The sequence below is a fragment of the Apteryx mantelli genome, chromosome 1 (genome assembly GCF_036417845.1).
Source record: "Apteryx mantelli isolate bAptMan1 chromosome 1, bAptMan1.hap1, whole genome shotgun sequence".
Taxonomy (NCBI): domain Eukaryota; kingdom Metazoa; phylum Chordata; class Aves; order Apterygiformes; family Apterygidae; genus Apteryx; species Apteryx mantelli.
This window is the reverse complement of record NC_089978.1, coordinates 194,985,398-195,012,345: the sequence shown is the minus strand read 5'-3', so window position 1 is coordinate 195,012,345 and position 26,948 is coordinate 194,985,398. Positions and strand designations below refer to the sequence as shown.

At 37.5% G+C, this 26,948-nt stretch overlaps 1 protein-coding gene across 1 annotated transcript in view; it reads left to right on the top strand.

Moving 5' to 3' along the window:
- The first annotated feature begins 6,217 nt into the window (after positions 1 to 6,217).
- ASZ1 (ankyrin repeat, SAM and basic leucine zipper domain containing 1) overlaps positions 6,218 to 26,948 on the top strand; it is a 42,728-nt gene continuing 21,997 nt past the window's right edge. Inside the window, exons 1-6 of the mRNA XM_067289961.1 lie at positions 6,218 to 6,322; positions 8,048 to 8,144; positions 12,655 to 12,777; positions 16,509 to 16,620; positions 25,469 to 25,580; positions 26,430 to 26,564. Coding sequence (XP_067146062.1) covers positions 6,218 to 6,322; positions 8,048 to 8,144; positions 12,655 to 12,777; positions 16,509 to 16,620; positions 25,469 to 25,580; positions 26,430 to 26,564 — 684 coding nt within the window. The remainder of the gene's footprint in view (positions 6,323 to 8,047; positions 8,145 to 12,654; positions 12,778 to 16,508; positions 16,621 to 25,468; positions 25,581 to 26,429; positions 26,565 to 26,948) is intronic.

The window sequence follows — 26,948 nt, the reverse complement described above, 5'->3', positions numbered from 1 at the left end:
GAGACTTGGTAAAAAAAGATGTAGAGCTATATAATGGATCTTATGTACCAACAAAATTCAATATTGGCACACAGGAAGCTGGACTATGGTCATTTAAATACTAGGGATTTACTAGAGGGAAGGAACCTTCCCCTACAGTCTCAGTACTCATTGAGTTTAGTCAGGGCATCCACAGTGCGTAACTGCTTCCACCTGGCCAATAAGGAAGTCTCACGGTTTCCTGTTATAGGACCAGCTGTGACAGAGCACCTGGAAACAACCATAAAAGTCTCTTCCAACGTTAGACACTTCTGGATAAGCTTCAGGAGTAGCATTAGATAAGAATGCAAATACAAGACACTTGAAAACTGCACCTGGAAAGTGCAGTAACTTTGGAAGGTTTTCCTACAGGGCATATGGAAGTTCTCATGCTCCAAATGCTGGAGTCTGTAACAATTTTAGATCATACCATTGGGGATGTCTATGGTATCACAATTACACTCCAACAGAAGAGTTTAAAGCATACATAAAGGAGATGATGACTTTGCTGGAAGAGATAAGATTAAAAACAATCAGTAGCAAAGTCTAGTTAGAACATCCTAGGAATTCAGTGAGGGGCCGAACAGTTCCTGAGAAGAGAAGCTGTGAAGCTCTAAGGGCTCTAGATTACTGGTGTCACTTTGGAGGGACATCATTATGTAAAACAACCATTATGTAAACAAGGATTATGTAAAACACCTCCCAGACTTTAAACAAATACAAGCAAATCAAATCCAAGATGGTTTACGTGTGGGTGTTGTCACTATGCCCAGAGACTACTGATGAGCAGCTCCAGTAGCCATAAAAATAAAAGAATCAGGAACTTAATATCTTGTGGTAAAACTATGATAGCAAGGCAGTTCAGTATACAGAAATGACAATTTGCTGAGAAGAAAAGAAAAAGACATGAAAAAATAAAGGATTTGATTCAGTCCCTTTTCTAAGAAGACATATTCCTTCTAAATTGGTGGGAGTGAAATAAGAATGTGGCAACTAACAGAAATATTATATATGCAAATATACTGAAATATCTGGATAACCTTCAGTCTTGATAAAAGTGATAAGAGAAAGTGATACATCAGAAGAAAAGGTAAGTGGGGTAGAAAGTTCAGAGCACCATTTGTCCACATAAACAGCCAGTATACTCACCAAACACCTGAGTTTCAGAAAGACAGATGCTACTATTAGAAGTGGCTACCTGAGGATCAGCAGAAAGTGAACAGGCTGAAACAGAGAAGCTACACACCATTCAGCAGAATAATAACAAAGTGGGAGTACTGCCAGTTAAGATTAAGGGGAAGAAATAGTGTAGGATGGAGTAGAGATAGCAGAGGAATGAGGAATTTTTATCAGAGAGGTTGCATCAAGTAATAGCAGGAATCATGCTGACATGGACTTGTTATATACACTAAAACTTACAGATTATACAGAAAGAAGCTAAAAATGTGTATGTGCCTAACTGAAGTTAAAAAAATGCCTGAACATCCTAATTCCTATTCTACTTTTTGAGACATTACCAGGATAAGAAGAACTATTTTCATGACACTGGCACCTAGGAGGTCCTGGAAAGGATTCAAATACACCACACCTATGAATTCTCCACCACTTACTAGTTTGTGTGGGGCACTTTGGAGCAATTTGACAGTGGATTAAGACTTCTACCAGAAAACAAACTAATTTTACTAACAGGAAAACAGTTAGTATGCAATTTATACTCAGCTTTTTGGCAGCAGATTGAAAGTTTCAGATCACATACTATCCAGAGAGATTTGGCAAAGCTGACAGGATGAACAGAACTGTAAAAAAAATGAATTATCAGAAGCAAAACAGCTGGAATGAAATACTTTATTCCTACTGTAAGTCCGTTAGAACAATGACTGAAAAAAATAAGAACAAATCAATTTGATTTAAAGTGCAGCACTTCACGAAGAAATTTCAGGGTGGCAAAACTAAACCTCGTTTAATGCAAAGGATGATTTCACAGATCACAGACAGAACACTTAAGTGCTTTTTCCAGGAATATCTTATAGTCTGGGGTGAAATAGAAAGGTTGAAATATTAGCCCTTCTTTACACTTGAAATACCTTAAAAAGAAGGGATGTTACAGGTATGTGCAAGTCAGCTGAAAACTTGTCAGGGACAACCCAAACTACTATGAAGTGTTTTTCCTCCTTTTGTTTCATGAATACGACCTGCAAGAAAAAGTCATCCATGTTACTTTATGGGACTTTTAAGCGACACAAATTCCTGTACAATATCCTGCCCTTAATCACAGAACTAGTATAAGGGTTCCTCACAGCTGCTGCTTACCAATCCCCAACTGAATAGCTAATGTGAGTTAGTTAATCCACTAGAACCAGAGATATTATTTCTCTCTGGGAATGAGAATCTGTTAAAACTACTAATTCACTTCCTTCTGGAATGTCCACTGGTTGCACAAGGACTCCTTTTCTCCTCTGCATGAATAAATTATAAGAACATGAAAGGAATGGGTTCAAGACTTCTTATCAATTGTCTCACAGTCCAATTAAGTTCTGTCAAAGTAATACCTAGCTAACATTAATATACAGAATCATTGTGAGTCTTTACTGTAAATAATATTACCACAGATGGAAATTATATAAGGATAATACTGAAAGGGCATAGACTGTTACTCAGACTAGTAGCTATGATTCAGATAAGAATGATATTATGTAAAAACCACTAAAATGCTGTTACATCTCTAAATATTAGTTGCTGTGTTGTTAGTAGAACATTATTGCAGTAGCTAAGGTTCACAGACTGATTCTCTTTAAACATTTACCAATTCTGATTCTTCTCCCAAGAACATTGCTTTTCCAACATCAAAGCCCTTAAAAATTTGCTAGTTCAGCATTTTGGTCTGAAACTGATGAAATTTAACCAATTACAATATTCTGGTAAGTCAAAAATAAGATTATTTGGAAGATGGAAAGACTGAAATCCATATACAGAGTGTCAACCATGTTTGAAGAGAAATATACAGCTATACACAAATCAGTCCCATGCCAGACAGGACATGAGATGTAGATAAAAATGTAGAAGAAATTCAGATAACTAATGGAATTTATTTAATGCCAGCAGTCATGAAAGAAGGTAACAAGTCAGCTGAGAAATCAAAACAAGCTGAAGTCAGAATATAAGTTTTGGCAACAAGGAGGGTGGCTGAAGACAGAAAGTATATGGAAGGCAGTTCTATTATTCAGAGCAAAAACAGGTTCTTACAGGAACACTGCTATTTATTTCATCCAGTGACTGTTCTCTTTACTATCCATACTGTAACTTTAACAGGTTGGTCTGGTATAGGCTGACATCCAAGTATCTGGAGCTAGGCTACGCACAGATTAAGTATTTATTTTAGAAATGGTTTTCAGTGCTTGTTCTGATACCTCTTGTGTTAGAGGAAGTTATTCTGGGACTTTTTCCCAGCTTGAGCCATTCTATAATTGCCTCCTGTGTGTAAAATGTACATACTGCACGTGAGAAGCAAGATGTGGGGAACTGCTCCCACTGAATCCAATGCAAGTGGGAAGAAAAGAAAAAAACATACTGATGTTTGGCAAATTTGGGTGAGAGCCAGAACTTACCATACTATTAACAAAAACGAAGAGGCTGATTGGCAGAAAAATGAAGACAGACTTCAAGGTCACAAATGAACCGGAGCAAGAAGAGTGTGAAAAAGAGGGAGGATCCACATCAGTAATAGTGTCTGATTTTAGTCTCACACAGATACACAACGAGAAACCATCTGCTATCGATTTTTGCATTATTAGACTGTTTGCATTTGAAACAGCTGTCAGGTATACCAGCTGTGAGGCTGTTCTGCACTATGAGGTTTTGGAAGGTTCTTTTGTAGTGCTAAGGACTGTCACGGTTGTTACTAAGGGTAGCCTTTTTAAAGCCTTTGAAAAAAGCAGCAGAATGTAGGTTGCACTAGTAATGCTAGTAGTGACATTTTAAACTGTGCATGAGATGGTGCAGAAAAAAGAAAAAAACATGGGATCTCAAACTTTGCAACCTGAACCAGGATACACATATCACAAACTTCAAATACTCATGCAAGAAATAATTGGTAGTGTATTAAAAGTACAGACTCTATAGATGGTAGCAGTGCGTGAGTGTTTGGTTCTAACTGGTTTTGCATCAGGTGAAATGTAAAAAGGCACTCTCAGTTATCTTTTGAGTTCAGCAGCCAGAGAGAAGAATTCTACCAGCAAAGCCATGTTCTGTGACATGGATGAACCAAATAAAGACTATTATGGACTTTGATCCTGGATCTGGAGACTGTGATTTGGAGAACTGTTAGGAAAAGCTCATAAAGACCCAGAGAAGTTAGATGGCAATGCCATAAATTCCTCTTTTTATCTGCAGGCAGAATGACATGAGAAATTTCCAGGACAGTGACCAGAAAACTGAAAACTCTATGAGGTTAAGAGTTACAATTTTAAAAGAACTGAAATAGCTACAAGGACATTTACTACATTCAATAAATGTTAACTTTATTATTCAACTAATGCTAGCAATGTTTAGCATATACAACTGAATCCAAATTAAGCAAATAAAGCTAAGCCTTAAACATACAGGTATCTATTAAAGTTGGCTTTCAGTAAGAAATTATTCATCCTTTTAATGTTTTGAAGAAGAATCCATCTTTTGTTCTAGTGAGGCTGTAAAGGTACACAGTACTTCTGTGATAGTGAAGCTACTGGCATTTCTAAGTATAGAAAAATTTCCAGAACTGGAATTTTTTCATGGGAGCTCATTTAAAGTTTTTAGCTCTATGTCAGAGTTCCTCATTGTTAATGGTTTCATTTACATAACACTTTTATGCATATATTTTAGAGACAAGCAACTAAGAAACAGAAAAAAACTGCAGTTAAAAATCTCAGGAGTGCATAACTAAAACACACAGACCACCATTTTTTGAATACTTAGGATTTTTATAGCACTTAATATGTTCTAAGCACAGCTCCAACACTTTTATTCTGTTACAAGTGCAGGGATGACATTCTGCATTCCATACTAGCATCTACCTCTTCTTTGCAGCCAGACTTTCTGTCCTCTCTCATTAATTGGAAGACCAGTTTCATTTCAGAGGCAGATAAGGCCTGCCCTGAGCTCAAAGAGCAGTTTTGCTTGAGGGAGAAATAAAGAACATTATTCCTGAGCTGGTTTTCGAACAGTTTTATATGAAGCTTATGAGGGGTGAGGCGCTATTATCTCTCATTAGAAAAAGACATAACCACAATTCTGAAACTGAAAGTAATGCCTGTATACACACAGGTAAAAGCAAGAAGGGAGATGTGTCAAAGTTTAGTTCAGTATGCACAGATGTTCAACCTTTTCCACAAAACTGTCACCACCATAAGCCTTGGCTATATCACAGTGTATATATACATACATGTGTGTATATAATAGGTTTATCTACATATGTATATACAAATATATGTGTGTATATATGTATATATGTTGTATATTGGTACATATGTATACATATGTGTATATATGTGTGTGTACATACATACAAACAATGCAACTGCCTGATAATACATAAAGCTCAGTGGCTTTTTAAGAGTGCGTAAATCATGACAAAAAGAAAAGAAAGAAAAACATAACTTTTCCCTTTCATTTAAAATACATTTAACAATCACGGATTTGGAACGTAAATTTTGTACGTGGCCTACTGTATTACCAAACATCACTACAAAACAGCTGAGGGCTACTATGCCATGTTACATTCCCATACACTTAAACACATAAGTTTTAAACATAGGTTTCATGTTGTTCTTGTACCTGATGCTGCAACATCACCGTATACAGGACCGACCACGCAGTCCCCCGTCCTGCCCGCCGGCCCCCCTTTCTAACTCACGGGGCATCCCGCAGGCTACAACCGCCACTCAAACTAGGCCACCTCCCGCGCTCGGAGGCGCTCGGAGGCGCTCGGAGGCGCCGGCCCGCCCCCGGCCCGCGGCTCTCCACAGGCGGCACCGCCGCACGACGCACGCCAGCAGCCGTCACGGCCACAGCGCCAGGCGCGCGCGCACAGCGCCCCCGGCACGCGGGCAGGCGGTGCCGCAGCGGCGCCGCGCGCAGGCGCGGGCGGGTCACGTGCCCCGCCGGCGGGGAGGCGAAGCGAGGCGCGGGCTCCGCGCGCGCTCCGCGCACGCTCCGCGGCGCCATGGCCGGCGCGCGGTGGGGCGCGCGCGTAGTGGCGGGAGGCGAAGAGAGCAGCGGCAGCGACGAGGACTGCTGGGACATCGGCGCCGAGCGGCGGGAGTCGCAGGTGGGCGAAGCCGCCGCGCTGCCGGCGCCCTCGGGCCCGGGGGGCGGACCGCGCCGTGCCGCCTCGGGGCCGGGCCGGCCGCGGCGTCAGCCGTTGCCGTGACGGAGCCTCCTTCAGCGGGCCCGGAGCGGGCGGCGCAGCTGGCGCCGCCGCTGCGGTTGTTTTAGCATGATGATGGGTGATGTCTCCTTAATCTAGGGATAAACAAAAAACAAATTTGGGGGGGGGGGCTGTTTATCTCCTTAAAAAAAAAATAATAATTTTTCTCCCAGATATTTTTTTCTTTTATAATGAATGATCCCAGTCACTATTTCAACATGAGAATAAATTTGAAATAGACCTGAGGCCTGGAAGCTGTTTTAGATCTTAAATCTCTGGACTGTGTTTTATATTAACATGAAGACTTATGTGATTTTATTGTATTTGAGAAAAGATGGTGTGAGGAGAAAAGAGATTCTACAAGGCTTTTTAGCCCTTAGGTTGTCTCATGGATGTAATTTGAAAAGGGAAATAAACTGAAAACTTATAGTGCTCTGCCAAAGTTTGTAATCATTTCTTTTTAAGTGATCTTGATCTTAAATCAAGGTTCATCTTTCTAAAATATGCACTATTCAGAATCTGTTGGGTGAGTAGAGCAGAAAATAAGGCTAAATTATTAGCTTGGCTGCTTTTAGCCTTTGGTCTTCTACACACCGAGAGCTTGTTAAGACCTGTACGAAAGTCATGGGAAAGATAGACTACTGCATGCTAGGGAAAACTGTATAATATGAATATATAAAATTGTGTAGTATAAATATTTTATAATAATATAATTGTATAAATTGTATAATCCTGAGTTTTTGTGTCATGACTTCAAGCACTTATAATGAAATACAACTTTCCATCTTTCCTTCCCCTCTTCTATCTGCAAAGATATCGCTAGTGAACAACGCTTGACTTATCAACGTACGCAACTACTGTGTATGGTCCAGGTCATGCCAGCAACAATCTTTAGCTACATCTGTAGCTTTAATCTAGAACAAATCTGTGATGCTGCTGAAAAGAAAGTGAATCAGGCAACTGAGTGATTCAAAAACTGTTCATTCTCTCTCTTTTTTTTGGGGGGGAGGGGGTCATTTTTCAGCCAGATCACTTCTGTCAATTCACTTATGATTCAGCAACACAAATACCTCTGCTGCCACAGGGGTAGGAGGGAAGGGAACCAGTCATCCTCTCCAGCAGTGGATTCATGCTGGCTTAAGCCAGATAGCTACTCACTGAGCTAAACTGCCCCAAATCATAACTTTTATCTTTGATCATACTAGGTATATATTTTTTTTAGTGCCTTTCTGCTTTACATGTGAAATGTGCAAAACAAATTAAGAAAGATGATGCAACATTCCTTTAGCACCAGAAGATGAAAAGGAATCTTAACTGAAATTGAATAGCATTAAGGAAAAATGAGAGCACTGTAGAAGGATAGCAGGTTCATTGAGAAAGTTCATAGTTACATTTTTAGAGAATGGAATCTTTCTAAAAATTTAATCTTAAAACTTATTTCTGGCAGTAGAATGTAAACAGGTGTACAGAGATGGAATAAGGAAAGCCTTACCTTTCTTTTATTTTTTTCCTTCTCTGTTTTGTCTTCATGGAGGTGCTTAATACATCTATATAAAAATCAGGCTGTGCTTTTTTATCTTGAAACATTTACCTGATTTTTAACTTAACTTTATTCTGCTTATCTAGCAGTTGGAGCAAATGTTGCAGGCAGACAAGAATGATGTGTTAAAGAAAGCTCTGACTTGTGGTGATGTATCATTGATTGAAGAACTCTTAAACTCAGGTGAGGAAAGTGAATTATGAAGTTGAATATTTTTAATTTTCATTAGCAAGACTTCCCATGCTTAAAAGTTTCTCACTTTAAAATAATGTCTCAGGTGCATGTAGCACTATGTCCATGTTTCTGATACAGGATATAGACTCTTATTTTAAAGATGAAGGTACTTTTTTTTTTTCAGTGACTCAGCATGCAGTATTCCAGTAAATTTTATCTGAATTATATTTATTTCATGTTTTCAGTCAGGAGTCTTGAATATTGACAAAGCTATAATGTGTGAACTATGAAATAAAGTGTCTCTTTGTTTTCAGATGCATCTTGAATCTGAAAATCTCCTGTTACAAACACTAAGTTTGAAGTGGTTTAAATTGAGAATGAGAATTCACTGGATCTTTTTACCTTGATGTTGAAGGTTGTATTGCTGGGGGTTCTTTTCTTCATTTGGTTTTTAATGATCCCACAGTTTAGAAACTCCATGTTGTTTTTCTTGCTCATCAGCATTATTGTGTTTCTGGTGTGCTTCATGTGTAATACTGCTGTCTTGGCAACGTGACTGGACATTGTGATTCCAAAAGGTCTAATAATGTTTGTATGGCATTTGTCACAGTTACAAATCATGACTAAAAACTAGTTCGTTTCAACACTAAAAGCCATTCTCCCTGTTTTTGTTACTCAGTATTTCTCTATAATGTGTTTCTATTATTCAGTGTTAGGAGGATTGGATCACTTATTGAAGCATCCAGGGCAATCAAAACTGCATAGCTGAATAACCTGCCTAGCGATAATTGTCAGGAAGTTCTGCTTCAGCAAGCAAGCAGAATATAGTAGCAAAGAGCTTGTTCTCTGAGAAAAATCTGTCTTATGGCTGGAAGAAAGCAGATTCTTAGTTAGTAAGGTTTTTCTGAGTTTTAAAACAATGTTGTTACTTGCCCTTTTAAAAGAAGGTTGTTTTTTCACCTCAGTGGGGAGTTATTTATTTATTTATTTATTAATCAAAACTACTATACAGGCTGAAACTCAGAAACATAATAATGAGTGAAATGCACCTTATCCCTTGCTTTGAGAAAACCTGTTCTTATAGGTAGAATTTTTAGTGATGTCTGGACATCAGGTTGCTTAATTGTTTTGTGTTACAGCCTTCCATTTTTAATTCCTTGTAACTCACTCAAGTGTTAATAGTTCACACCGAACCTTTCCATGTTGATGCCCATCACATAATGGGTTGTTTTACACTTTTAGAAGATGATGATACAGATCTGTAAGAACATAAGGTCAAGCAAAAGATTCCTGTAGCTTGGTATCTTGTACCCAGAAATGTACAAGGCAAAGTATCACAAGAAGATCTATAAATTTCCTAAGAAAATGGCTAACAGGAAAATTCTGACACATCCAATACTGCCTCTGCAGAGCAGTAGTAGGTAATAAATCTCAAACTGGGAGATGTTTCTGGAGAAAGGTAACACTGTCCTCCAAAATATCTGTGCTCAATCAGATGAAATCTTTACCTCTAAATTCAGTCACTTCTAGTGTATGTTCAGTAGAGTTTATAGGAGGCTTGCTATTAGCGCTTGAACAAATTCCCAGTTTGTGTTGGACAGGTGGATTTCCTAGCAACAGTTGTGGCTATTCTTTCAAACAGAACAAGAACATGTCATCTTCTGGCTTTCTTAATGATTGACTGAAGACTCTTTAGTGCTGAGGCAGTTTCACAGGCCTCCTTTAAGAGATGGACAAGCACAAAATGGTAGCGTACTAAGAACAAGTTCTGAAGTGTGTCACAAAATAATGCAAGCAAGTAGCAGGTGCAAAGATGACTTTGAATGGCGTGTTAGTCTGCTCTGGGGGTAAAATACTTTATACCGTATAATTCATATGTTCATTTTCCTCAGATAGAACTAAATGTTATGACCTCACAACAGTTTGGGCTCATTCAAGGTGGCATATACTCCAGTCATATCCTCATTCCTTTTGTCAGCAGTCTGTTCCATCCCATCTTTGCATGTGTGCTGGAGCTCATCTGATCTTGTGTGAACCAGTTCAGGGAGCTAAAGTAGTAGCAAACTATGTGGGGAAAAAAAGTGGATAACTTTCCAGCTGGGTTGGAATTGTGAACCCTGAGTAAGATGAGAACCATTGCTGGTCCAGCAGCAGGAGACATCTACAGCTCTGATTAAATTTAAGGTATTGTGTGAACCACAGCACAAAGTGCTGACAGACTTTAAATAAATATATACTTCTATTAGAAGTATCAGAAGAGAAATCTTTTGGTATCAAGCACTTTACAACTTCTAGGTCAGATAAATTCAGTCTGAATGTGAACAGATTCTAATATTACAAGCTATTGTTAAACTAAACAAGTCTTTCAACATCTCAAGATTTTTGGCGTCAGTCACGGAATTATTTAGCATCTGTGTGTGGAATCTGATCATAGGTTTTCAGACATTACCTTATTAACCTTTTGAATCTGTGATTACGTTTTTGTGTATAAAAGCAACCTTCCTACTATTACTAATATTAGCCACAATCAGCAGAGTATCTGAAAGAGGTACTGGAGAAACTGTACTAATCACAGAAGGAACATCATTTTTCCCTTGCTGTTCTTTTGCTTCACCATTATTCACGTGTTTCATATAGTTTCTGCTCTAGGGCAGGTCTGGGGCCAGAATATATTTCTCCCCATTCCTAGTTAAAGATAGAGGGAAGAAAGTTGTCTATAACTCAGATGCATTGTGACTCAGACTGTGTGATACTTCAGGGCACTCACTAGAGAAACTGCAGGAGTCCATGCATGAAAAACAATCTGTAAAGCAATTTGGACATTTTGTTACCAGAAAGACCATTTTACTTTTGGAACTTCTTAGAAAAAGCACCAGCGTTGTGGCAGATACTGGCTGTTATATATCTAAAGAAAGCAGTGAGGAAAATATCCTGTCCCGAGCTTGAATAAGTCTCTATATACATCCCAAATAGCTCTTTTGTCACTATTGTTCAACTATATATTAAAATTAAAACATCTTAATGAGAGCTTTAGTTACCTGGTCTGCTTTTCCTCCTAAGAGGAGAAGTAACTTCTTAACTCAAGGCTGACAGAGTGCCAGCTTTCCAGCGCTCATTTCCTACTAGTGTTGACTCAGTTGGCTGTTGTATATCAGACTTTCTAGATTCTTGAGCTGACTTGGCTACAAGGAAATTCAGATATGGCTGCTAAGGAATGCTTAGTGGAACTCCTTGTAGAACTTTGTTCTGGGCCTTATTTTGTATGCTACAAGAAAACTGGAATGCTGTGACATTAAGGACTGCAGCTAGTATGTGTGTGCCACTAAAAAGTTTTGCCTGTGATTTCTGTAGCTTGCTGGAGATTAGAGATGCTGGAATGCTTCAGCACCTGGCATTCATTGAAAGTTTCCTCTTTAAAGATGACTTCTACAGCTCCAGTGATCTTAAAATAGTCCAAGAATCAATCTCAGGGCAGTGACCTGTTAATACCTAAGCTTGGCTGACTTTGACTTGCCATACTGAGCACATCTTTGACAAATTACCAAGGCAAGGAGAGTAAATATACATTTAGCATAAAAAGGTAGCATGCAGCTTGACCGTCACAAATTTCTTAGGACAGTTGTGTTTTTTCAGAGTCCTCTCTTGTAAATAAGTACTTCTGATTATCTAGAATCACTGTTGGGCTAATGTGAAATCAGCTAATGGAAACTAAGTGTTGCAGAGGAAATAATCTTCTGAGGAAGAACTGAAGGAAAGATGGTGCCTCTTAGAATGTATAGAGATTTTTATTTGAAAGTTGTCAAATGAGTCTATACTTGGTGAATTTGGGCAGACTGGCGGGCAAGGTTGCTTTTAGCTGCAGAGGAAGGTGTGGCTATTATACGGATTAATGAACAAATCTGGTGATTGTGACTGAATCATGCATTATCTTCTATTTTTCTGTTCTACCAAGATAATACTTTGTTGGTACTGAATGCAAGACTGGCCTCTGCTAGCCAGCTGCCTTGGAAGGCAAAGAATAGAAGGAGCTCTGAGCAGGAAAACCCTAGTCAATATGGTCCTAATAATAAGAGGAGAAAGTTGCTTCCACAACAAATCACTTGATTCTTTGGCAAGAATCAAAGTTCTTGGGTTTGCTTGAAGAAAGCTATAGTACTTAAGTGGAGAAAACAGATATTCTGTGCACTTCTCTGAAATTATTTTTGCTGATAAATGTATCCCTTATATATTTTTTTTAATGTAACTTTTCTGTGGTGCTTAACTACTTGGATAAAGAACTGGGCTTCCTTGGGGTCAGTTCTAAAACTTGTTTTCTGGTACTCCAGATGTTTTAAAAACTGTTAAAAGATGTTTAAAAAAACAGCAATGCTATAAGCAAGACTTTTCTCTCCCTAGGAGTAAACACAAGTGTAAGCACAAATCAGTAACTATGGTAACTATGTATGTTAAAGTGAAGTTTATAAAAATCTGTGTTTATTTTGGTATAACTTTATGATTTTAGTATCTTAAATTTTGACAGGTATAAGCATAGAATCTAGCTTTCAGTTTGGATGGACTCCCCTGATGTATGCTGCCAGTGTGGCTGATGTTGCAGTAGTGCGTCTTCTCCTGGACAGAGGAGCTAATGCAAGCTTTGAAATAGGTAAGACGTGAATGAAATTAGTGGTCAATACTCTCAATACCAGACATTGTCCTATCCTTATTCTCTGTTTACTTATATAGGAAAAAAGCAAGGTCCCCAATGGAACTGGGGCCTAGACTAGATTTCACATCCAAAATTGCAAAATATAGTCAAGATGCATTGACAATGTAATAATAGTAAGTAGCTGCTTGCCCTTGAAAACTCAGTGGGGGGCACTTTCTGTGATGATGTGTACACCATGTTGTGCTCTGTTAGCTAGTTTTTAAAGTAAAAATTATGTTCTTGAAACTGCTGAATTCAGTTGATGTTTTTTCTTCGTCTCTCTGTCTCTCTCTTCCTGCTCCCCCGCCCCAGTGCTTTTTAAAAACCAGCATTTGGAAATACTTGCTCAAGAATTACAGGATAAAGTTGCAGAGTAGGAACATCAAGAATTAAAGAATAAAGTTGCAGAGTTAGCACCTCCTTAGTTTGTTCCTGTCAGGAAGTATGAACATGCAGGAACCAACCAGAATCCGAAAGCAGGATTGGTAGCTACTCTTGTTAAATACTGCAATATATGATAAAAGACATGGGCCCACTCCAGAAGTTTTCAAAATCTAGCCTAATCTAGTCTAATCTTCTAATAGCTGTAATGGACACTTCTCTTCCAGCTGCGTTTGTTACAGTTTATTGCTCTCCAGCCCCTCAATGCTGGCCTTTCAAATATGCCAGCTGACCTGCTCTTGTGATTGCTTATTTCAGACCACAGTAATAAAGATGTACTGTTTTTTAGGTTAATTTTTTTTTTTTGACTACACAAGAGCAGCTCAAAGGGCAAATCTGAAAGATGGTAACAAATACTAGGAGTTCTCCTTTGACTGTAGTTGAAGAAATAATTTGCCTACAGGAGTAGCTGTCCAGTTCATGATAAATTAATGTGGACTTTCTCTAAAATAATTTTTCTATTAACTGAAAGCTCTTCTTCAGTGTGTTGCTAGACCACTTTTTTTTTTTTTTTTTGCAAGAGTTTAATGGAATTTCTAAAGTAATACATCTGATCACTTCCTCTGTCAACTTTTATGGCTTATAAATAACTTTTTCCTGTTTAAACTGTGGTTATTTTTCTTCTCTTTCGTTCTGTTGGAAGATTTGTCCAAGCCCAAGAAAAGACTTTGCAATACAGAAGAAACTAATTTGGCACACAATACTAAGTTCATAAAAACATTGATCTTATTTTCCAGTAACTTGCCAATATTTTTAGTAGTAGTAGACTGAAGTGCAGACGGTACTAAAAAATTTCTTGAACTTCCTAGGGAACTGATCAGAGTTACGAGATGAGAGTAGATTACCTGCACCAAAAGTGATCATGTCTTCTCATTGCTATCCTTGTAACCTACTTCAGAGAACTTCATGTGGCTTCCTACAACCCATACCTGCTTACAACATACCTTGTTTATGGCTGTAAAGAGCTACAAATTGGACAGACTTCTCTGGGCAGCAGTCTCGGCTGAGCAGTTAACCGACATACAGGGTATTTTTTCAAAGTGTGGCCGTCAGTGTTTGCCCTAAGTGGCAGTTTGCTAGGATCAGGTTTCTCAGCTTGTTTCCCTTTTAGCGTGTGTAGGGAAACAGTAGCTAGGTCCTGTGGGCAGTAGAATACGGACCAGCTAGGAACAGCCTTGCAAGTTGTTGATTGATTTAGGTCAGGCCACATGTGTTCAGTAACAGCTGTGCCTTCCTAAAGTGGTACTAAAATCACTAGTGTTGCTGGTTGTTTTATATCAGCTGGCAATCAGTTAAGTTATCCTATACTAATAATCCTATAATGCCTATAATCCTAATAATGGCTGTACTAGTAATCATCTCTAGTCACATTGCAATCGTTCTTTGCAAGCTGGTTACTTAATTCTACCCTAATATTAAAATGAACTTTGGTAGTCATGAAGAACAAGGAACTAAGCGTAGCACTGAACATGTCATGGGATCAGAATGCAGCATCTCTGAGAAGTAAATTCACTAGCTCTTTTAGATTTTTTTTTTTTTCATTCAGACTGAACATAAACTAATCTTTTTTCAGTCTTCATCAATTTTTCTCTGCAAAAGAAAAGAGAAACCTGATTATTCCTGTGCAACGTGCTCTAGGTGACCCTGCTTGAGCAGTGGGGGTTGGACTAGATGATCTCCAGAGGTCCCTTCCAACCTCAGTGATTCTGTGATTCTGACATGTTTCTTCCCCTTCTTTTCCTCACACCTATGAGCTCTGGGTATGCTACACAGAAATCAGTTTCCCACTCCTTATCACCATCTGAAATACTGAATACAAATATAACTACAGTTTCCTTCTAGATACCGTTCCCAGACTAATAGAGCTTATCACTACCTTTTGTTTGAAGTCCTTCTGTCAGCTTTCAGTTCATGTTATTATTGATAACCATGTTAAACATTCTGAGTAAGAATCTGTCAGCCAGTGTATCAAATAGTTTATTAAAATGTTAATTGCTTACTGTTCAGGAGTTTAAGTGACTCTGTGAATTCATTTAATATATTGATTTGTGTATGTTAGAACTTCTGCATGAGGTAGTTGAAAATTACAAGATGGTATGTAAAACCCAGGTGAATTTAAACACAAAACTCAGGTTTTGGGTGTTTGTTCAGGGACTAAAAGTGTTGAGACTTGGATATTGGAGTAAAGTACATCACTTCAAGTTAAAAATTTGTTTATTAAAACCTGACCTCAGCTGAGAAATAAAAGTACTAGCACATACACAGTCTTAAAATTTCTACCAGAAAGTTAGAAAATATGTTGTAATACTTCATGGTATGTTCTAAGATATGTACAGTTAAAACTGTATTTGTTAAAACAAAATGTTAAAGGCATGTTTGAACTTGTATGCAGGTTTGTGCAACAAGCAAAATGGGCAGTCACTCAAATGGCAGTCTTCTAATTGCCGCTAGAGCCAAATAGCTCACTAAGGTCCTTGATGTGTGCTGTTTCCCACATCTCTATAGGAGAACCGTGGGAAGGGAGATTCCCCCTGCTTTGTGGACAAACAGCTGCAGTGTGCAATTCGGCTTCATGACCAAAGGTAGAATGTAACACCCAGCTGGCTTCAGAACTGGAGCAAATACAGGTTTCTCCTCACTAGTCTTTAAGTATTGTAGGTGTGGAAAAGAACATCTATAAAAACATTCTTTTAATCCTCCTCCTGCCACTAGTGCACAGTAGTAGTCTAGTCTAGTTTAGAAATGTAGTTCCTTCTCTTAAAGCCTTTTAGTAAAGCCTTGTTACTTGAACTGTCCATTGTATGGGCCTCCATCTTCTCTAAAACTGATAGTGCTAGTGAGTGATAAATATATTTCATGCACTTTTTTTGTCCATTCTAGTTAACTTCCTCTAAGCTCTTTCTTTCCTTGACTATTTCCCTTTTTAGGGGTTGGGGGATGGGAAATGAATCTGCTTGTATGGACCAGGATTTGAGAAACAAGCATCTAAAGTTAAACTTCTGCTGGGTTTTTTGGACAGCCAAGAAGCATCCTCATCTTCAGTAGGGATAGATGCTCTACCACTTCCATTTCCTCTGAGTATCTTCTGTACTCAGATGCCTTTATCTGACTTGATAATTCTTCCATTTCCCAAGAGTCTTAGTGTATCAGAACCTAATTAACTGAATTATAACAAGAGTAAAGGCTTTGAAAGGAAATTCTGGATCAGCATTGTGTTTATGTATGCAATTCTCTAATTTTTGAAACAGATAAGTACACTGTGCTGATGGCAGCATGTACTGCACATGCTTTGGAGGAAAAGATCTTGAAGACTGTAGAACTACTTCTGTCAAGGAATGCTGATCCTAACCTTGCTTGCAGGTAAAATCTGTTAATACAGCCTAAAATTTAATATTAATACACAGAGACATCCTTATAGCCATAACTGTTGCCACAGATGATGTATACTTCATTCTGTATATAGTATAGACAGCGGTGAAGTTGCAAAAAGCTAAAGATGAGTGTATGGTTGTTTTTCTCCTAGTATAGTTATTCATTTGAGTAAATAATAAAGTGTGATCAGTTTTATCAAATTAGAGTATGTTCCCCAGCTGAACAAGATATAAATTGAGGAAAAAATAAATCATACAATACCCTTCGTTGCCTATAGTATAAGTTCAAAAAATACATCCTCTGCCCTACCCAAATCACATTTCCCCTTCTGTATAAGGATGTGGGGTAAAAGAGTTAGTTCTTAATTTAAATTCACCACTTCTTTTTGAGCTTTTTATGGGTTCCTAGGTATATTCCTCTGAGAGAGTCACCTGTGAAAAAGTAAATTCCTGTGTAAATAAAATACATTTCTTCCAGTGCAAGCATGATTTAATCTCCTTTTAAAAAACAACAGCTTGTTTCTTGAACTACCACTTCATGCCTCAGCAGTCTGAGGCAGTACATTGTGAGCTATCTGTAGTTGCATAGTCTGATGCAGTGTTTCATTTTGCATTAAAAAGAAAGAAATTCTGTGTTGACCCAGGATAAACTGTCTTCCTTCTGCTGGGAAAAAAAAGAAGATAGTGTTCTGGTTAACTTTGAGACTGCCTGTTCTGCACTTAACTAAAATTCATTTTTTATACTACTGCTCTTTTACCTCTTCACCACAGACTAAAACTCTCATTACCTGAGGTATCTGGATTGTGCTTCTCTTTTTGAAACATAATTGGGAGGCCCCTTTGTTCTCCTTAGTAGAGTTCAGATGTTTTGTTGGGCCCTGAACTTCATTCTAAGCATAGCATTGATAGGCAGGGAGGAAACACAGTTATGCTGAAGTGTCACTGATGTGTGATATTAAAAAAAAAAAGCCATTCATTTTTATCAGATAAGGGTCATGAAAGAAGGGAAGCTTCAGACTCTGAAATAATTACATATTGTTGCCCTCAGATAACTGGGTGTTGCATTAAACAATCTGCTTGAAAAAAATGGGGTAAGTCTCTGCATCATTAAACTTTGTCCTGAGTGCTTGAAAATGTAAGCCAGAGTGCAAAGCTGCTAGTTTACACTTAAAGGCCTTTGGCTAAGCTTTGGAAAAAAGTTTGGATTCTGACACAAGAGAGGAATTTTAAGGGCAAAACCTTATTTATAAACTTAGTGTATGTTATGTGTAGTTGGTTTTATATACAAATATTTATTTGTTATCTTTCTTTGCACCCTAAGACCTTGTGCTAACATATGAGTTATGCTTGTGTACATCAGATTGTGTACATCAGGTTTTTTTCACTTTTGGAAGAATAATCTTTCTCAAACAAAAAGATAATGTGACGATCCAAATTTGCACCAAACAAGAGTAGAGGTTAGATAGCTAGGTCTGGATTTTTCAAAAATCTTTGTGCTGCCCTTTTTCCTTTCCAATACCTGACTTCTGTGCTTGCTGCTCCATCATTAGAACAGAACTACTTGTTCTGAAACGGTAGGAGGGAATCCACTAAACCTGCTCCTGTGAGAAGGAATCAATGCAGACCTGAGTGGTGCTCCAGTCCCACTTTGCCCATGCTATTATTGTTCTGCATTTCCATATTATCCATAAAAGGACATCAGAATTGTCAATGAGTTGAGATTATTGTGAGATTCCTTCGTGTGTGATCAGCTTAAGGAATGTATTAAGAATTAAACTTTATATTTGGTTGTCTCAGCACTTAAGAACCAGTATCATTCTAGGAAGAACAGAGTTCAACTTCTCTTTTGTCCACCAACAACTGAAATGTGTGTGAATGCAAAGCTGAGTACTTTGGTGTAGTACAGAAATGTTGGAATTTATCCTCTCTCTGTTGAGCTGGCAGGGCAGCCTGCATGGACTCTTGATTTCGCTTGATTTGGAGATGATACACTGAAACTTACTCTTTTTTTTTTTCTTTTCCCTCTGATTCATTAAGTGTGCATGAGGTGGAAGTACTAGTGAGAAATCTCAATCAGATTTTTGAAGTGCTGTCTAAGAAAGATAATGTGTTTGGAAAAATAGAGTACTGAGGCGATGGTATCAACAAGTAGAGTAACTTTACTTCTGGTATTTTATTGAATCAAAATCAGGGACTAAATACTGATGGCTATAAAAAAAATTTTGTCTGATGAGAATGGAGTGTATCAAAGCATAAGTGCTAACTGAAGAGGTTTGAAAGATAAACAGGAAAAAAGGTAATCATTAGGTAATACAGGAAGGTGTTGTAAGATGTTCTGTAAAGTCTCTATAGAGCTACTATACCATCTGTGCTTTATTTAAGTGAATACTACCCTGAGAAATTTGTTGTGCTTGTCTTGCATCATTCACCTCCCTCCTGGTCTAAAACGTAATGGTATACTGCATCCTTTTGTAAGGCCAGGAAAAAGTTAAGCAGTCTTTTCTTAAAACTCTTTTTAACCTGCAGTGCTTTCCTGAAAGTACATTGGTTTAATAATGTTAAGCTGTTATTTCATTAGAGGGTGGAGGAAAAGGTATGACCGACTGATAACTAAATAACAAAACTGCTGCTAGGACTGCATTTAATAGCATGTGTAGTATACTTGGGTTTTGATGATGACATCCTCCAAGTTGTTGTTTAAAGTAGTGTAAAAGAAACCTAATGGTTTTGCACGTGAGGAGAGTATTTTGAATTGATGGTTCATGCCAGTAACTGTGTTAGAAGAAGGTACAAATAAGCGAATGAGTGAAACCTCCTATATTTTGAAATAAGCTCTTTGTCTCTTGTTCTGTATGGGGTGTGTATTGGATTTTGTTTCTGTTTGTGTGGATTTTTTCTTCACTCTTAATTTCTAACACAATCAGGTCCTGCTCAGTGACCAAGCCTCCCCTTAAGTGTTTCTGCTGTGAAACAGGTTGAAATTCATGTATGTTTGAAGAAAAGTGTTTAGAAATTCTTCAGATTTTTAGGTGAATATTATAAAAGGTAGACCTTTGTCTTTATAAAGATTTAAAGTTGAGATTGAAGCATACTATCATATACATGAATGCATACACGTTAAAATATAATCATTATTAAAGTATGGTATTCGTTTGCCTAGGTATGTTCACTTATGCTTACATTCAGAGTAGTTTTGAGGAGGATCAAAAATGCTTTACAATGAAAGTGTTAGTCTACTTTGCCCTCTTGAGAAGATGATAATGGAAGGGGGAAATGTTCATCTTAATATTGCCCAGTTCAAAAGGTAGGTCTCTTTTTCAGGTTGCATACTCAGAATAAAGCAATTGTGTAACACTTCAATTTTAGCAAGATATTTATTGCTGCTGATAAGATAGTAAGTCTGCACTGCCACATAATAATTTCGAAGACCTTGACGTTATCATTGTGTGATAGTTAACGTTTGCCAAATGACAAATAGTACATTTAAGTATAGGTAAATAGCCTGGGAAAAGTTACTGCATTATAGTGCATTTTATGGCAAGAAAATCGGGGCATTTAAATGAAGTTTAATACTGATTGAGTAAAGATCTTTGATCTACTTCAGAAAAAAAACAAGGTACCTTGTGATTACACATATCTCATTACTTTCTGAGAGTTTGTTATTCTAGCACTATGAACTCAGAACAGAAAGACATGCTTCATTGTGTTGCTCACATATCAGCACAGAGGGACTAAATAAAAGAATTATATGGGGGGAGAGCAAGTATATTTACCTAAGTACTGTGTGCAGATGGACAATGTTCACAAGTCTGTTCCCTTTCCATATCTGAATTAGGAAAAAATCACAACAGCCATAAATGTGTGACCAAAGGGGAGAGACCCAAAGAAAATCAGTCGTACAAATGAGTTTGAAAGGGTGACTTTTAAATGCAAGTGTTGAGGCTTATTCATCAGCTGTTTTGTTCGGGCAGAAGAGTCTAGGATTGGAAATAAATGATTAGACCTTTCCCAGCTAGTATTGACTGTACAGTGCGACCAACAGACTTAGGAGTGTTGACCACAGATTCTGGGCAGAGGTAAAAAATACTCAGGGACAGTGCCAGTGTTAGATGCTGGTTTTGACAGAAGTATTCTGAGAGGAACAGTGTCCTCTGATGCCTTGGAATGTCACCTGAGCAGCCATTGTGTCACACAAGAACAAAACTGGTATTGGAGTTCATTAGCATTGTATCAGCAACATTCAATCCCAAGTATACTAAAATTATTATTTGTGCTACTAGCTTACGCTTTTCATGGCTTATTTGCATAATACTTGGGGGGGGGGAGTTGGTACAGAATTGTTCTTTCGTCAGATAAGTGGAGTATATTTCCCATGCATGTTCTGAATTTCTTGATTGGAGACTTTACCCTTACTTTGAAAGTAAAGTTGAAAACACTCAGAGGTTTCTGATCCTGTGGATAACTCATTTGTTTTATTACTTTAGATCAGAATGTGCCTGTCCTCTTTATCCCTAGCTAGACCAGCTTGCTTGTAAAAATGTGATGGGGTGAGGCAGTAGGAGGACAGAGAAGGATGAATGGAAGCGTCATAACGTAGAGTTCTGCCATGCTCTTTTTGTTATCCCTTTCTTATTCACTCCCTTTTGGGGGAGGGGGGGTCATATGAAAATAACTTTGTAGCTGTCTACCTTTTCAACTTCTATGTGCTGGAAAACTTATATGGGTATCTCTTTTATTTTAAAACAATCGTGTAGACAGAGTTAAGAAGCAGAAGGATATAAAACTGGCAATCTGAAATGAAACTTAAAACTAGAGATCCTGAAACTAAGCCTGCCACATTTTCCAGCCCCACCTTATTAGAGCTGTAAGTTGCATTCTCCTGTCAAGTTCTGCTTCCAGAAGGTAGAAGACTCTCCTAACTTGCTCCAGTAGGTGGTGCTTAAGAAAAGTGTCTTGCAGCTCACAATACACAAGTATGTTCTTCCAATTCTACTTGTTGTATAGGGTTTCCCACCTTCCCCCTTAAAATCCCAATAAGCAGAAAAGGAGCAAATAGATTTCCTTTGGTTGCTGTAGACACACTGTTATTGTTTCCTTTCTCAGTTCCAAGCATAGTACACAGTGCTGGAGCGATGAAACTGGTGCCAAGAACTTCTGAAGATGCTGCCAGGTTGTTTGAAGCAGTATTCAGTTTGCAGATCAACAGACTAAAAGATTAGAGTGCCTCGTAGCATCATTTCCTTGTTTTGGGATCTCAAGAAGAAAAAATTGAGGAGAAACACTAATCTACTGTATTTTTTCCCTGATGTTAGTGATGCAGCGGTCTAGTTAGTAAACATCCATCCGGTTATGAAACTTTAAATATAGCTTACACTTCTCAAGATCACCAGCCTGAAATACTGAATTTTCCATAGAAATCTCCCCAGTGGGAGGTGACCTGTGTCTAGAAGGAAGGCATCTTCCCCCTCATTCCGAAATCTTGTAGGAAGACAATTTTTTTTTTTTTTGGCAGAAGAGAGTAACCTAAGAATATATATTGTCAGGTGTGGAGAATTCTGCACCACGAATTAAACTTAATAATATAGACAGGTACTCAGAACATTTTCCACTGAGAAAACTATGTCACTGTATTACCTGTTTTTATCATGGCACATGGTTATCCAAGCTGGGATGCTCCAAGTGATGATAGCTGTCAGGACTATTCAGCTCTGCTCATTTGCTTGTGATTGTGTTTTTCTCCATTATTTTGACAGGAGGAAGTGAGCCTGTAAGAAAGTCTCTTGTAAGTTTGTATAGATGGATGGTCCTGAGAACTGAAAAGCCTTCTGTTTTTGTCTTTTTCTCCAGACTTAGCGTAAAAACAGGGAGACTAAAAGATAAAGAATAAGACCATGCAAATGCCTTGTTTTTATTTAGATATTGCATAGCTGGAAGCAAATACAGTTAGAACAAACATTGTGCTTAAATGACATTAGTAAGTTGCTTGTGTCTTTTAAGGTTTGTATTTGTTTTACACTGAGTATCACTTGAGTATCGTGTTCAATATGAGCAAAAACAATTTGGCAAATTGTGCCATACAAAAGGGCTTTTCAGGTATTTGGAAAAGAGGGTCAGCTCCATGCCAGATTACTGAAACTAGAGTATCTACATGATTTTTCAAAATGACCAACGGATTCTTTAGGTCAAACATTAATGCAGTCTTTTATTTAGATGGTTATCACTATACTTGCTATGTACATTTTTTAGACTGCAGAATAAATTGTGCAAATGCATTTAAATTCTCTTCAGGTTTAGCAAGAAACACTGGATTTGGCATCTTAAAGCTTGCTATCTATTTGGAGGGGGTATCTTGCAGAGTTAGCAAAACAAGATTTGTTTTCCCTAATGCTCTAGTCTCCCTCTTGTGGACATACATGTTAAATGACCTTGCTTTCTGAGGTGGTTATGCAGCATGTCTTAGGCATTAAACAGTACCCATTCATATCTATTGCTGTATAAATGCAGTTTAATCACATTTCCTACTCCAAAACAGTAGTATGCCAGGTCGGCTGTGACATCAGACCAGATTTCTTAGAGCTTTATTCAGTCTGGTCTTCAGTCAGGTGGAGGCAAACCTCCAAGGATGGAGATTATACTACTTCCACGGGCAACCTGTTCCACTGTTTGACTGTCCCCCTTGGTGAAAAAGTTGCTCCTCACATTCACTTGGAACTTCTGCTTTTGAAGTGTTGATAGAATAAGTTGAATTAGTTTTAGACTGATGCAAGTCTGTTTTCATTACATTATCAAAAACCTTTCTCTTTCTGAGCGTATGTCTTGGGAAGGCCTAGTTACCTTTCATTTTACTTATCTCTAAATAATTGACTTTTCCCTATCATAAGGGTCTTTCAAATTTATATGTCTGGAATTTTTTCAGTTGGACTTTTAACTGTGCTTGCATGAAATGAAATACTATCTCTAGAGACCTTTTGTGAATGAGAAATAGCAAAGAAAGATGAGCAAGGCCTTAGTTCTAGTAATACTCTGGAAAGAAGCAAAAGTCAGTATTTTTAGGACACCCGCTTTGGTTTACATATGCTTTTCAGGGTCCCTCTAGTGGTCGCTATTGAACTCATTAAGCAGCACAATGTTGGAACAATGGAGGAATGTTGGAAAAACTTTCCTCCCCTCAAATTGCTTCCTACCAAAATAGAATGATCTTTTGCCAGTAGATTTTTGCCATAGAGCTATACATTACAAACAATGCATAATATTTTTGCTTTAAAAAAATTGCATTTTAAGATATAATAAATTATAATTGAATATCATCAGTAAAATATTTTCACTCAGAATTGTTTATAGTGATCAGAAACTAGACATCCTTCTCCTCCGATACTACATATTTTTCAATTCCATGATATAGTGTTTTTCCTCCAAAAAATAAGTGTGCCAGACATCTTGAGAGATATTTTTCTAAAACAGAAGCTTTTCAGCAATATTTTTTCTTTCAAAATCTCCAGAGCAATTCAGAATTGCTTCCTCTTATGAGCTTCTCAACAGAAAAATATGCATCTGTTCAGATCAATAGACTGTGTAATGCTTTGGGGGTAGAACAGTAGAAAGGGTGGTCTTTGTAAGCACTCACTTCAGCAGTTGCAAGTAGTAGTAGTATGTTGGAGAGAAAGCATCAAAGCAAACAGTTCTGGGAATAGAAAACAAAGAATGGGATAAAGGACAAAAATATTTTAATGTGCATTTGGAAACTTAAGTTTTTAGTATGACATTTTTAGGTAATTCTCGGAAAACTCCAAGGTACATACAGAAGGATTCTGAATGTTAGTAACACTATAGCTTTGCGCACTGACAAGTGATATGACCTGTGATTCTTTTGCATATACTGTTTTTACCAGAGAGGGTATGCAGGTATACACATAGTTTAGTTTTTAAATATTCAATTTCATTTTACAACATGCCCTCCACAACTTGAATATTTCTTTTCAGAACTTTCATTTTAAATTAATCTGTATGTAAAATTTGTCACTTAAATTGTGTTCTCTAAAAATAATTTTTTAAGTAAAATGTAAAAGTCTGCCACTTTTTTGGAATGAATTTTGGTGGAAAAAAGGTGTATGGATCATTTGTTGATATTCTGTGCTTTTAATAAAGTAGAGTGGAGACTATAATCTACAACTATACCCATTTCCTTCTCATTAAGCTGCGGTATGTGCTAAATGAGAAGTCTGCCACTGGGTCTGTGGTAGCAGCAGGAGAAGGGAGAGGGGGATAAAACAAGTCTTTGAAAACTGGTTTCATGTACTTCAGAACCAGAACAAAAATGTTTTAGTCACCAAGTTACTGTAACACTTCCCAGCTGGGAATTGTTAAGGTTGTTTGTGTTTTAATGCATTGCTTGAATTCGGAGATGATAAAACACCAATGTATTCTTCAACATTATTCTGCAGAAGTACTATAAGCCTATATTCTAAACTTCTGGAAGAGACTTGCTTTGTTTTGTTTCATCATTGTCCAGGAATACAATTGACTTTTGACTTCCTTTCAATTGGAGAATAAATACCAACTCCTAAAGCATTTTAAAACTGCTATTTCGAAATAAATTACTTGAATCTGGAAGTTCTGTTAAATTGAACCATGTGCTGAAGTGTGAATATGGCATCTCAGGCTTTCATTCTCTGCTTTTTTGTTCTATAGGACAGAAAATCTTTACGGAATTGGGGTGCTGTACCTGATTATGCAGAAGGATTTTGACATCTTGAAATCAGTGGGGTTCTTTTTGTTTGTTTTGTGATTTTTTTTATTATTATTTTTTATTTTTTTTCCCCCTTCCCCTTTCTTTTCAGGAGACAAATGACTCCACTGATGTATGCAGCTAGAAAAGGCTATCCTCAGGTTGCTGCTCTTCTTGTTGCTCATGGATCACACATAAATGCCCAAGATGAAAATGGATATTCAGTAAGTGATTTACTTCTGTATCTTGTAAATAATGATAACGTTTTTAAAAAGCAGGAACCCATAAACTTGTTTCTAAGTATACCTTAGAAACAAAAATACCCCCAAATCCTCATTGTTATACTCTTCTGCTTTACACCGCCTTGCTAGATTAGGTTAGGTTTTACTCTTTAGAATAGGTTTTACTCTATTTGTCTTTGATTCTGCCACATCAGAAAAATTTTGGAAGTCGTATCACTGAACCTCTTTTCTTTTTTACTCCCTATGCACCTAATCTCGCATGGTTTGCCTATCCTGAGTACTTAACTGTGTGTGGAACTGTTGTGGAGCACAACATTCTGAGAGCTGCCCAATATGCAGTTTCAGAGTTCTGTTGGCTACTTACTCTTGAGATTCCCCACTGTGGTCCTGCACTTAAAAAAAAGCCTCTGTATTTAAGTAGCCTTGTAAAGGAAGATAATCTTAATTTGTGTAGAATTCTACAGTCTGTCTAGTGGACTTGTAGGTGTAGTAATGTATATGAAAAAGGTCTCTTTACAATGTGTATAAAGTAAATGAATTAAATCTGATTGGAACATCTGTCATTTATACTTAAATCTTGCATTCTACCTCTTAATTGAAAGTCTTAAGGTGCTTTACTGTGACTGTTTTCTCTCATGTCTACTTAAGAGTGTCTAGTTGAGTGTAACATTAGAGTTAATAGTATTCCAGTGACTTATAATTTGCGGAGCTGTTCTTAATGTGTACCTTCTGCATGAACTGTTTTTTTTGTTTGTTTTCCTCAAAAAGTTATGGTCCTTTTTTTCAAATATGCATGGTTTCACTTGGTAAAGCAAAGTTGTTCTTATGCAGGCATTAATGTGGGCAGCACGCCATGGACATAAAAGCATAATTTTTAAGTTGCTTGAGCTTGGAGCTGACAAAAATCTACAGACTAAGGATGAGAAAACAGCAGCGGACCTGGCAAAAATCAATAAACATTCAGAGGTATTTGTTTTTCTCTTTGAAATGCAAATCTATGTTTTGCCTCAAAAATCTGTTCTATTAATTGTATTACTTCCTTTAAAAATATTATTGAATTAACTGAATTATATCAGCTAGTTGAATACATATGCTGATACATTTATGTAGATTATTTTGTTATACATTGAATTTTCATGGTGCCTTACATGGTAATGTTTTTGTGGGAACCTTTTTTTCAGAATTCTTAACTTTAGATTTTCAATACATAGCAAGAGATTATTCGTGTTAATAATTTTGATATGAGATAGAGTAAAATACTTGGGCAGGCAGGAAAAAGACCCACATTATGTGGAAGAAATCAGATACCAAAGTAAATTGCAGTGTGAAACTCCTGATTGAATTTGCAAG